Raw genomic sequence first — 13,341 nt, 5'->3', positions numbered from 1 at the left:
CTCTCCTAACTTTTTTCCAATCTTTCCAGTTACACCTTCTGCTTTCATCTCCAGCTACATCCCCCCTGCTGTGTAGTATAGCTATGTCCCACAGGATTGCGGGTCAAAAAGAAGCTGAGCAGATGTGCTAAAAATCCTCCTTCGTCTATGTGACACTATTGCACTTTGTAGTCAAGACAGGCAACAATTAGGAACTCCCAATGATTTATTAATATTATCTCAACCCTCAAAAACATTCTCCTGCGTTTCACATTGAATCTTTTGCAGAACTAGTGAATGTAAGAACAAGTGGCTGGATTTGAAACAAGTACACGGGAGCTCAAAATGTAGAAAATTGGGGCGAAAAATTCTAAGTGGAGGAGAAAAAAGAGGTGACGCAAATAAAGAAGTAGGAAGGAAGGAAGTTTCAAGAGGTTAGCAGGGAGACTGGTGTGAAGCAGGCAGGAGAGTGGGAGCGAGACCTTGAAAAGAAACTAATTAGACCTGTTACGGGAAAGAAGCCTCTGATCCTGAACAAATCCCCATATAACCCTGGAGGTTTCTTTTGCTCTGCAGCAACACTGTGTGTGCGGTGTTCAGTGTGCATGTTTTGGTAAAATCATGCAAATGTGGCTCTCAGAGGGAATCTTTATTGCCTACACACTGTCACATCACATCACCGTACTGACTCGAACACACAGTGAGGCTTTGTAGAATCTGAATTTAAATCTGGATGGGCTACTTGAAAATAAAAGGTCAGCAGATGCTTGTGATGTGAAGCTGTTTAGGATAGCACAGCTGCATTTCCCATTGCCTACATGGAACACCATGCTTGTATGAGCACCTTTTCCAAACAAGTAGAACATGTTCAGATGAAGATACAGATATTTTTTACGTGAAATAACCGTTGAGCGACCCAGGATCCCTGGGCAGTCATGGACTTGTGATATTATATGTATTTTTGGTGTTGCTGCCCTTCTTCTCCATGTTTGTAGATATGAGTGTGTATGTGGGTGTGTGTATGGGTGCAGGTGTGTCTGAACACTTGTTTACAGGCGCCTTCAGGCCTGGTGGGTGTGGCCCTGCTAGGGGACTGGCCACACCCAAGCCACACACCTGCTGCTGATCAGGGCTCGTCGGGGGAGCTACTTAGGAGAGTCTTGGAGCTCCCACTGATGTGGGATCATTGAGTTAGACTCCCAAGTCAGTGTTAGTCCAGGAAGTACTGATCGTGTTTGCCCGCAGGGGTCAGTGTCTAACGGCTGCTTCCATTGTTTTCCCTGCAGGAGGAGCGTGGAGAGGAAGGACAGCACGCACAGGGTGTGCACAGTCACGACAGCGGGGCGCACGAACACGGACGCCACTGGAAGACACACGCGGGAGTCTTGGGGAGCACGGGGATTAATTGTGCATCAGTATTTACCACACTGTAAATAAACGCACAGTCTACACACAGAGCTCCGCGCTTGGGTCCTCACTCCCTACATCCCCACGGTCTGCCAGCCAGACCATGACAATTTCGGCTTGATTTTTGGTAAATAAATAATAAATAATGACACACTGCATGTGTTGGTGCTCATCTGAGGTTCTATTTACCTCATTGTGGGACCTGATGCATAAAACCTTAGAATTCAAAGATGGTGTACCTTCTGTTTTATTGCCATGACTGTACATATGAATCTGTACAACCCTATAGAGAGCCAAAAAAAAGCCTTAATGCAACGCTAATATAAAAAAAGGGTATGAGTCAGGTTGCCAGGAACTTTCTACATCAATAATTCATAACACACTCTGTATCAGCTCAGGGCACACAGGGTGAAGGATATTTTCTCATCCCCACAACACCGTCTGCATCCCTGATAAGAACCTGTTGGCAACAATAGCGATGTCTGCATTGTTTTGTCTCAAATGTATTTCGCTTATGTCACAGAAGAGAACATGTAGCTCTGTGTCATCTATTCAAGCAGAAACAGGACATTTTTATAACATGATGTGGCAGAGTGAAGTGCGATACTATGGAGCGCCTGGTGTTACTTCATGTATGATAATACAAATGCATTTGAAAAAAAAACATTGCTGCTGTCAATTCCATCCTCTTATTCCTGGTGGCACTCAATTGGATATGCTGCATAGTGTGCCTCCTCTAATGTGGATTTCTCATGATATTTTTAATTATTTTAACATATGTGCACAATACGTGCCTGTAAACCACATATGTGACGACAGCGTGAGACAATAGGACACAATCTGTTACTGGAAACATGCATCTCTCTCTTTTGCACACATCCATGGAGAACAAATGTGCATGTAAAATATATATTTACTACATTTACTACACAGAGTTTATGGGTTTTGACTGATGTGTGGTAGTGCAGAAATGTTAGCTGTGCCAAATCACAGAAAAAACAAAAAAATGCTTTCAGTTTTATCAAACCAAGACTCTGTGCGCTGTTCCAGGAAAACTACTGACCTCCAGGGGAGCTTCTTGACTGGGGTGGCAGGTAGCGTCGGGGCAGTGCCGGAGTGGAGGGGGGCTGGAGGCTGTTGCTGCGACATTGTGCCCCTCTCTGGTGATCTGTTGACGCAGTGCCAGTTGTCACTCTATGAAGAGGAGGCTCCTCACTCACACTCAGACCTAGAATACAAAAAAAAAACCCCAACTCATTACCTTCAGAGTTTTCTGCCCTATTTTCTGTATTTCACATCTCTTGCGATCACATATTATTCCTATAACTGGACAGGGTTATATTCTGACTGAATTTAGGGTCACTGGACCGGGAAATGGTTTCTAACCTCAGGGTCTCACTGCTGCTGCCCCCAATTTCTTGTCCGTTAACCTGGGACATACACTTGTCTTTCATATACCCACACAATCTCAAACACACACACATACAGGGATTTGTTTACACAGGGACACATCGACAGGCATACAATACTTGGAACATGTATACTTGCAGTGATTACTGCTCTTCCTGACTCTTAATGGAGCTCTAATCTATTGAAAAACTGACAGATAGTTTACACACTCTCTCTCGCACGGCATAAATCCTGCTCATCTCCCCGTTCCTGATCAATAGTGACACAAGAGATTACCGGCATTTCTCAAGCTTCAAAATTTTTCCATCAAACAGGGATTAAGAATTGGTTTTAAAGCTGATCGAAAGAAGCTATGAAATTATCATTAAGCCATTTAGCACAACTTGTACCTCACTGTAACGCAAGTTGGTTGCTTAACAACACAGGAAAAAAATCCTGTTTGAATGTATCTATCAATACTTTCCTTTGACCAGCCGCAAGCCCATAGTGACTGCAAACTTACTTTGCTCTTTGATGCATGAATATTGTGCAAATATAAAAAGAGCAATATTATATGTAATATTCCAGAAGCAGGAAACAACCTGGACAGGTCACCAGTCCATCACTGCAAACTCTCACATCCACCCCTACAGCCAATTTAGAGTCACCAGTTAACCTAACTAGCATGTCTTATTGTTCACTGATTTGTCAGCACACAGTTGACATATGTTGCATTCCCCAAGCTTCCATATTATCCCAGAGCTCCTCTGGGAGTTCATTACTAAGGCTGCTGACAGTCTGACAGCATTTCTTTCTCATTAACCAGCTGAAGATATGGTCAGTTTATCTCATTCAAATCTAATCTTGGAGAGAGGAGTGGACTACGTTCACAGAGCTCTGTGGCTCAACCTGTCAGCATCCTTTATATTAGAGGTTTAAAAGATGAAAACCTAGCCTAGAACATTTAAACTGAGTTGACATAGATCAGTTGGCTGGCCGATATAAACAGAGATGAGCTCATTCGTCAGAGGTCAAATATGGACAAATGAACTCCCGGAGCACAGAGAGGAAGAGAAAACGATGATGTGGGGAATACAAAACTGGGGAATGCTGTGAAAGAGAAGATGGCGACTATTTTGAGGGCTTAGAGAAGGAGAAAAGGGGGGATGCATTTCATTATCAAGCTGATATGCATCACTTATTGGCTAATTGCCAGCTGATGATGGATAACAGAGAAAGAAAGAGGGAAAAGGCTGGATGCATGGAATTAGGAGGAAGGCAACAAAAGGATATAAAAAGACCTACAAGGAGCAATAATTGGTGCTGCAATGGAGCCGGCAGCAAGCTTAGTATTTTATAGAGGCGGATGAAAAATAGCAAAGAAATGAAAAAGGGACCATGAATAAGAGGAAACAGCTGAGGACAAAAGACAGCAGGCTTTTGTTCTCAGCGGGAGGCCATTTTATTGGATGGGTTTGTTCCTCATAGCTAAACCAAGACCAGCAGAACTGACCTGGCTTTTTGGTTTTCAGTGGTATTCACTGGCAAAAACGACATTTTAATTTGAAAGTAAAATAGTTAAATGCTTCGTTCTCACTGCGACATGAACTCTTTGGTGTTTTTCACATTCACATTTATAGCACGGAACTGATCAAGCCCATTCACGTTGAAAGAAACCCAGGGGGAATGCATCCAGGTGCAAACATGCATACGCTGGCGCTGATGTAGGAGCTTGCAGTGCAGCTTGCAGTGCTGACATGGCAAATCAATAGCCCCCCTTTTTTTCCCTGAAAAACACCTACCACCCAACAAACAGGCGAATGATGTATTATGTATTATAAAAAGAAGAACCATGCGGTAACAGATTCTTTGAGATATTTGTAAGATAACTAATGAAGCAGGTAAAAGGGTCCTGTTTTAAGTCAGGGCAGCACGGTGGTGGTTAGCACTGTTGCCTCACACCAAGAAGATCGTGACTTTGATTTCACCATATTTCGTTCACGTCCTTTCCTTTCCTTCACCAGCTCTCTCCCAAAGACAAATAACCTAGTTGGGTTAGGTTAACTGCTGATTCTAAATTGTCTAAATTGCTCATAAGTGTGAATGTGAGAGCATATTGTTGTCCGTCTCTCTGTGTTAGCCCTGCAACAGACTGGCGACCTGTCCAGGGTGTACTCTGCCGTTCATCATATGTTAACTGGGATAGGCTCCTGCGACCCTGATAAGAACAAGTGGAAGAGTATAGATGTTTTAAGTTGTGGTTTGTGAGCATTTCTCTTTAATACCTACTGAGCTGGAGGTACTCGCGTCCTGTATATAAATAGATGAAGCAGCCTCACAGTGCGCAAATATTTAATTTAAAATCACTACACTCAAACTTGTACTTGGAAGAACAAAAGAAGTACAAAAAGTATTCATGTTGACACAATGAACAGATATCATCATTTCCCTGTTAATATTATTATGTTTAACTCATGATTAAGCTAATGTTAATTAATGCGGTTTCTTTGCGTTTTAATCAATAAATCCATCCCTTTATTTTCTCTCACTTATTTTTGTTTAACAACAAAAGTACAAATACCTTAAGACAGAGATTACACCTTGCGCCTTAAAAGACTGAGTTGTGCATTTTTTCATCATACATGCTATAGTGCAGAAGAAATAATCAGAAAAACAAACAGCTATAAATTAATTCACAAAGTTAAAAGTAACAGATCCAGGTTTGCTCGCACGCTGCTTTTGTACTGTGATTTAAGACAAACTTATCGTATAAGTGATGAGTAATGTTTCCCTGTTAAATAAACATTTAGACAACACGTGCATGGATATAACTGGAATTTGAAGTCAGTGTGTAAACCTACTGAAAATTTCTTCCATTTATACACCGACTTTTAAGCCTAACCCTAAAATTAACTTTTTAAACTTTTTTTAAATTAGACCACATGTTCTCACAGACAGATGTCAGTTTCCTTTAACACTGTTCAGTGCGAAAGACAGCGTGTGTAATGAAGCTTGAAACTCATATTCATCAGAGGCCATAATTTGTTCTGCTTATTAATGGCTTCCTGCTGATTCCTTCCTTCAGCTGGTTTTAAAGGTGGAATAAATGAAATTCAGAACAACTGTCAAAAGAAAAAAAAAATCTAGCCACATAAGGAAGGGAATTTGACTCCATCGACTCTATCCAGTATTTGTAGATGAACCAGTAAAAGAAGATTTGGAAGAAAAGCTATCTAGATAAAATCACATTAATAATATTAAATATTAAAAACTGGTCAACAAGCAGATTAACTTGAATACTGGGTTTCCAAAGCATGCTAACAGAGTAAGATGAATAAAACATAGAATAAGATACAGATTTGATGTTCAATATTCAGGTTACATTAATCCTTTTAATTGAAAGTGCAACCTGGAATTGACAAAGGAGGTTGATTGGTTCAAAATTAGAAAGTGTGGCTTTAAATATGCTCCAAACTGAAATTTATCTCAAGCTACCTTAACTTAAAACTTTAAATTAAGATTGTCACCAAATGTCTTCTCACGGTAACTAAAAAACTGTTTGCAAACGCACGGAATTGTACATCCCACAATTCTCAGTTTTATATCAGGGAATAAAACGCTACAATGATGTGTGATGTTCTTGAAAGTCATGGTAAGGTTATATCTGAATATATAAATATCAAATTAATAACCCCACAGAGCAAAGGCATGGGTTGTAGACAGTCGAATTAAATGATAACACAGGAGCTGACGGCAGCAGCCTCGGGCCTCCTTTCCTCTCTTAGGACACAGATGCCAAGAGATTAAAAGTTCATTCCAGCTAAAAGGACAACGTTTCTCCTCTCATGGTCAACAAGAGAGAGATGCTCCTCTATGATAAGGAGCACTGACTGAAAGCAGTCAAATGGTAATTTAAAGTTCAGTCTTAAGAAATGACCTCAGAGTTAGGCTGGAGGAAAAGCATTTTCTCTTGATTAACCTCCTAAGACCCGAACTCTTCCAGAGCATGCATTTTTAATTTCTCTTTGATATTTGGGCATATTGGGGCCCGATGAATGTAAAAACAAAGAATTATCAAATGTTTTTTTTTTTTTTACCTGATTTTTGTTTCTAAGAAAAATGAGAGCCACAAATGAAGATATTTGTTAGAATTTTGATAGAACAGTGGCAGTATAATGTCCTCGTAAGTGGATATCAGGCCCTTGTAGAGCAAAAGTGAGTATTTTGGTCTAAATAAAATGTGATGTCCACATATGTGGACGCAGGGTCCTAGGAGGTTAAATATAACACTGCTGTTAGGCTCTTGATCAGTCTTGAAGAAAGTAGATTTCTGAAAATTCAAAGCAGGAGAGAATAAGCGAAAGATTTAGGATGGAGAGAGGAGGCAGTAGAAGGAGACCATCTGTTAACCACAGTCTGGGTTCAAAGTGACAGCCAGAATCATCCCTGCTGAAGTGTTCTTAAGCCGAGCCATTTGCTCTGCATTTCTTTCAGCTTCTGGTCACAAGCTTGGACAAAAACGGTCATTTCACTCACTGAGGCAACATCACGAGAAGTGAGCACAGGCAGTCAGCACTATTTTAGCAGTACTCAGACTCTGTCTCCAGGCGCTAAGCCTTTTACAGAATAAGTTAATGAAAATGCATTTACCACCATGGTGCTGCTACACCCGCCTGTTAGCTATTGACACTTTTTGGGATAATATCAAGCTCCCTGTTTAGGTTTCTGAAAGAACAAAGCAAAAAAAATAAATATTCATTTATTAATTTTACAAGCTTACATTTTTCAGCCACGAAATTACATATAACAAGTGTGACGACATTATTTATGTGTCTATAAAAGAGGTTGCCTTTGAGGCTGTGAAATAAAAAATATAATAAAAAGGCAAAAACTAGTAAATAAAAAACAGGAAAAGAAACGATACTGGCTGACAACATGAAACTTTCTAATAAAACTCAAACAAAACTTAGCTTGTGTTAGCAGCTATTTTATTATTCCAAAATCTTTTCAAAAATGTTTGACGTCCTGCAATTATCTCATTAAAAAAGATATTTCCTGGAGTTATTTGCTTCTTCTAAGAGATGCATCAGTGAAAAACTAAAATAGCAATAAGAGCTCCTCAGCGGGGAGAGAACGAAGGACAGGGGTGCTGCCTCTTGACTAATATGCATGCATCTTTGTCAGTCTAAAGCATCTTTTAAGCTCATAAAGCTCGATTAACACAGAGCTGGATGAAATAGAGTGGTAGTTTAGCAGTTAATAAACAGTCCCGTCGAGCCCATCCTCACCGCTAGAGCACTGCCGCTTCAATAAGCCTCTGCCATGTTAGTTTTTTCTCTCCTCTACCACAGAATGCCAGCCATATCTAATTGGCCCATCTAATGTTCTCCTCCACCAGCGTGTGTGTGTGTATGCTTATAAGTGTGTGCGCACATGCACCACAGAAACCATCTGTTCACAGTGAGCGAGCATGAGTCAGAGACTAGATCTGAGCCATGGCATCTGGGGTACGGCATTCACTCTCCTCTCTATGCAGATCTCCGCATGCCTCGCTTTCCGCTCCTTTTTCCCCCGTCTTCCTTCCTCTCTCCCCTTAGCTCATTTTGACTCATTGAATTTGCTTTCACCGCTGCATCTCCCTTCAGCTCTTCTTCTCCCCTCAGCTCCCTGCTCGCTCCAGCCCGCCCTTTGTTTGATTTCTTACAATATTTTATTATCGCAAGACAAGACAAATAGAGCTGATAATACACAGTTTGTTTTGGCGATTGAGTTTCTGTCATGGAGTCGGTGTTGCTCAAAGGCACAGGCTTAATCAACTGTCTTCTGCTGGAATCTTCTCTCAGCTATGAAACAGAGTCTGTCAATCACAGAGGAATTAACAGCACACACCCCTCTTGCATGTGCGGATGCAAGAGGGGTGTGTTCAGTGCAAAAGCACGCAGACATCCACACACACACACACATGAAACATCTTGGGAGATGTCAGCCACTAGGCTAAAGCATGGATTGAATTAATGGCTAATCAATGCCATGTAGAGTAAGCTATGTGCCTCTAGATACTCTACTCTAGCCTCTAGACTAACTCATACATATTGCCATGTGTACTTATATACAAACCGCTGATAAGAATCAATTATGGTCAAAGCAGTTTAGCCTAGTATTAGCTTAGTGTGTGGATGTTATGTGTTCCTATGCATTCCAATTAGCTCTAATAGTATCAAATAATTGCAAATAATTTTCATTAATTTCCCCAGTTTCCTGATGCTGTATGACTCTTTTTTCATCCCACTGTAATAATAAAGTTGAATGGCTTATAGTTGAACAAGCTATCAGCTATTTTTACTGAAGCTACTATCTACACTAGTCCTGCACCGTACACACACACACACACACACACACACACACACACACACACACACACACACACACACACACACACACACACACACACCCACTGAGCTGGAGGATGAACTACAACAGTGGGAAGTATAAACTCCAGGGACATTCCTCTAACCCACTTTACTAGTGCCCTGCAATCATTTCCCAAACGCGTTACTCCTTAATGATTTCTTCTATCAGTACCATCCAGAGCACTAACGGAGTCCGTTTTGCTCGTTGATCAATGGGGAATGCTTCTCTCTGCACAAGTAGGTACTAGGTTGCTGGAGCTCCCCTGACATCTTTGACAGAAGGATGTGAGAATGCATCTGTCAGTCTTTCTGTTCTTTGATCGAAGCTGGAGCGTGGTGAGATGGGGCAAAGATCCCAGAGCAGAGGAGGAAAATCAGGTATTGCAAACCTCTCTCTACAAATGAGTTTGTGCAGAAACACGGACCTGTCTCTCAGAAAGTGCCGTGAGCTATATAAAGATTTCTAAAGGCGTTTTTTGGAGGGTAAAACTGACAATATTTAAAATTCAAATTGAGGAAAGGCTTCGGTTTAAATGAAACGTCAGTCTTCCTGTATTTTGACAGCTTTAATATATTATTGAAAAAACCCATATTAGCTAAATCTCTGTTTGATACAGTTGTGGTCAGATGTTTATATACACTCATCATGTGCATAAATGTCACGGTAATTACACAAGTTTGAATTTATTATGGATTTTCTCTAAACCACACAGGGTCAAAAGTATACATACACTCACTTAAACCTTTTAATAAGCATGCCTACTAATGTCTCATTAGTAATCATGACTGACTGCATGGCTGACTTTGGCAGGACTCGTTGGATTGACCAGAGCACACAGAGTCATAGGAAGATCTAATATTGAGAACTGTAGATTTACACAAGTTGGGAAGGTCTCTTGGAGTCATTTCTACGCAAATGCAGCTTCCAGCATCATCAGTTCAAACAACTGTGTTTAAGTACAAGTTATTTGCATGTATCACAACTTCGTCAAGGTCTGGAACAAGACACAAATTGTCACCCTGAGGTGAGAAGAAGTGCTTAGGATGTTTGGGAGCAACCCAGAAACTGACAAGGCTGAAGTCTGCAATGAACTGGGAAATGCTGCAACACCTACATTCCTTTACACAGTAAAGCAAGTTTTACATTGCCATGGACAACTGAACCCAACTGAAGTTTGTAGCTGCCCACATAAACAAACCAAATGCCGGAGAACGGTTTTATGGCCAGAGGAGCCAAAGATTAAGCTATTTATTTACAAGAACTAGAAGGTATGTTTGAAGGACAAAAGTGAGGCATTCAAATCTAAGAACGCTGCAGAAACTGTCATGTGGATTAGAGAAACTCCTAAATACATTTATTGTTGTGGTTTTAAACTCATTATACATATAAATGTATGGCAACTCACCCTAATCTCGCAAAGAGAAGAGCTAGTATGACTGTGAAACTTATCCCCCCAAGAAAGTAAAGTAAAGTAAGACAAAAAGACATCAGACAACCTTGTGTTTAAAGCTCATCAAGTGCTCACACAGCAGGAAAGAAAAAGGAGGATCTGCAGTGAAGCCCGGTTTAGTCTCGGGGGTTCAAAAAGGGCCAAGAGTTCAAATACTTCACTGATAAAGGCCACAAGCACCACGCAGAGTCAAAAGTGGAAATAAATGTTTCTGCTCTCCCCTTCTGTCTCCCGCACTGCATGCCACGTACAAACACACCAACAGACACACACATAAAACTTAACATCAAAGGACCTTAATCTTCCTCCTCTCACGTCTATCATCCTCTATTCCATTTTAGCTTCACCTTACGCTGCAGCCGTTCAACAGCAGGAAGAGGAATATTCTGCTGCAGGCACTACTTTAAAAAATTTCTAGTCTTCTCTGTTGTCCTGGCAGGTGCTGCTACACTTTCTGAGTATATTTGATGTATAAAGGTTTAACTGCCTAAGGAGTTTTGACCGACAGGTGATTGGCTACTGCACATTAATACCGAGAGCTTTTTAAATACACAATGTGCCAGCAAGAAAGATCATGTCACATTGTGTTTGTTCTTCTCTGATTTAGTAGTACAAGTGTATCATTACAGTATGTGAAGAGCTGCAGTGTGTCCTGATGTAATTAATGAACGTTTGCTCAGCAGAAATATCTTAAATCAAATTTCACTTATGTGCGACATTATTTGAAATATTTTATTTTAAGAAAAAAACTGTAGAAATGAAGGTTTTATATAAAATGAAGAACGTAAATTGATTACTTTTGATCGTTATCCTATTAGAGCACTTAATTATGAACAAATTTTACCGTCTAGGTGTTGATTTGAGGTGAAGGATTTGGAGGTAGTCCTAATTCACTGTTCCATCCACTTTGTGCAATGCACCAGTGCCACGGTGAGAAAACAACCCATTATTTGTTCACTGTGGAAAGTGATGCTGATGAATCAGCAGTTTCCAGTTCATAACAGGCTTGAGTTTTGATGGTTGTTACTGAACATCCTAACCAGTTTTCTCCCATCTACGGGTGACGGTTTGGGTCTTCTCCCAGACCTTTGCCAAGTGGTGACATATCCACATAAGTTGTACTTGCAGTTGTTTAAATTGAGGATGCTGAGATGTATAGTTGCTTAGAAATAGCTCCAAAAGACAATAAATATTCATGAATAAAGGATTCTTAAAATCACTGATTTCAGCTTGACACACATACACGTGCCCCCACTCTTAGTCAGTAATAGTGCTATTTCCTTCATCAATACGTACAAAGTTTAAAACAATAAAAACATTTTTTTCGCCTGAAGCACACAGGCTTTTCAAAAATAAAACCTCCCTATTTATGCAGCTTTGTTTAAAAAAAAAAAAAAAAGATAAACACATTCTGCTTTGGAAACCCAGAGGGATTCCTCTTTTCCCTGTTGCACTGCAGAGAGCCGTTCCCTCAGTACTGCACAGTTTGTGTTCACTTTTTAACCAATGGCAAAGAAAAGACAAGGATAAAAAAAAGTATGAGCACAAGGGGGGAAATGAGGGAAAGGAGCGATGACATAACAGGGGGCATGATGTGCGTGAGAGCGAGGCGCTTACGTCAACTGTAACTGGGAGAGGAAGAGCAAGCATTTCCTATGTAGGTCACATTAAATACACATGCAGCCATCACAAAATTCAGCCAACTATCTAACCAGTCTGCCAAGCAGCACTGGGATCACAACTGTAAATTCTTCCAGGCCCCTGCTACTGTGAAAATGAAAGCTATTCACACAAGCATTGCTGTTATCTCTGCTAATGCTGACAGAATCTGCAGCACAGACCCAGATACAGTAAGAGCCTGTAAAATTACTGGTAAGTCTGGGTAACGATGATGTGTGCTGTGTCGTTTTGACAAACCTCTAAGCGTAAGAATGGAAAGACCAACGTGGCCTCTGCACAAACCTATTGATGATAAAACACTAATGCGAATTGACAGCTACACACTGCACTGCTAGTGACTATAATCTGATTTTTCTTTGGTGTCCTCGTGTGTTATGGAAGATGTGCTCTTTGAATCTGTGTCTCTGCACACGATAATTACGTTGATATTGTGTGTGAAAATTCAGAGTGAAGGATAAATTGCAGGAGGGTTGGAACTCAAAGAGAAAGCAAACCCTAACATAATACATGTGGGTGGGGGCTGTTTATGCAAACTATATTCATGAGGGAAAACACAGTGGAAGGCAACAAAAGCGCTTTAGTGCTTATCACTCTTAATGTATCATAATGTGGTGATAAAGTCGGCATTAAAGTTAACAGGCAGGCATTCGCGTGACGTGAACGTGGCATCATAGAAAAGCAGACGCGTGCATGGAAGGGCCTCTATCTCACGCGTGGTAATGGTGGTGTCAACAGATTTGAGCTGACTCACGGTGAGCTGTTCTGCAGGGGTCACTCTGTGTGCTGTCAGCAGAATGGGCAGAGGAGACAGAGGACACGCTGGAGCTCCGGACGAAGCCAAATGCCGCCAGGCGGCCCGCGGGCAGGCGGCTGGAGCTGAAACCTGGGGGGCGAAGACCCGACTGACTTGCTTTGGGAAGCAGAGACCTGCAGGCCGCTGCAGCCTGGGGCTGGGCTGCTGCTGTCGTAGTAGCGGGTGGGGTGGCAGCCTGGTCATCTGAGAATCAAGCATAAATCATGTTATC

At 41.2% G+C, this 13,341-nt stretch overlaps 1 protein-coding gene across 2 annotated transcripts in view; it reads right to left on the bottom strand.

The window, feature by feature from the left end:
* Positions 1-13,341, bottom strand: part of mtus2a (microtubule associated tumor suppressor candidate 2a) — a 42,886-nt gene that overhangs the window by 9,610 nt on the left and 19,935 nt on the right. For both annotated transcript variants that reach the window (XM_040033162.1, XM_040033163.1), the window contains exons 4-5: positions 13,068-13,313; positions 2,450-2,614 (exon numbers count right to left, since the gene is read on the bottom strand). In XM_040033162.1, coding sequence (XP_039889096.1) covers positions 2,450-2,614; positions 13,068-13,313 — 411 coding nt within the window. The remainder of the gene's footprint in view (positions 1-2,449; positions 2,615-13,067; positions 13,314-13,341) is intronic.

This window comes from Simochromis diagramma, unplaced genomic scaffold (genome assembly GCF_900408965.1).
Source record: "Simochromis diagramma unplaced genomic scaffold, fSimDia1.1 OVJJ01000216.1, whole genome shotgun sequence".
NCBI lineage: Eukaryota > Metazoa > Chordata > Actinopteri > Cichliformes > Cichlidae > Simochromis > Simochromis diagramma.
The sequence above is the reverse complement of the archived record's forward strand: the minus strand, read 5'-3'. Positions and strand labels throughout refer to the sequence as shown.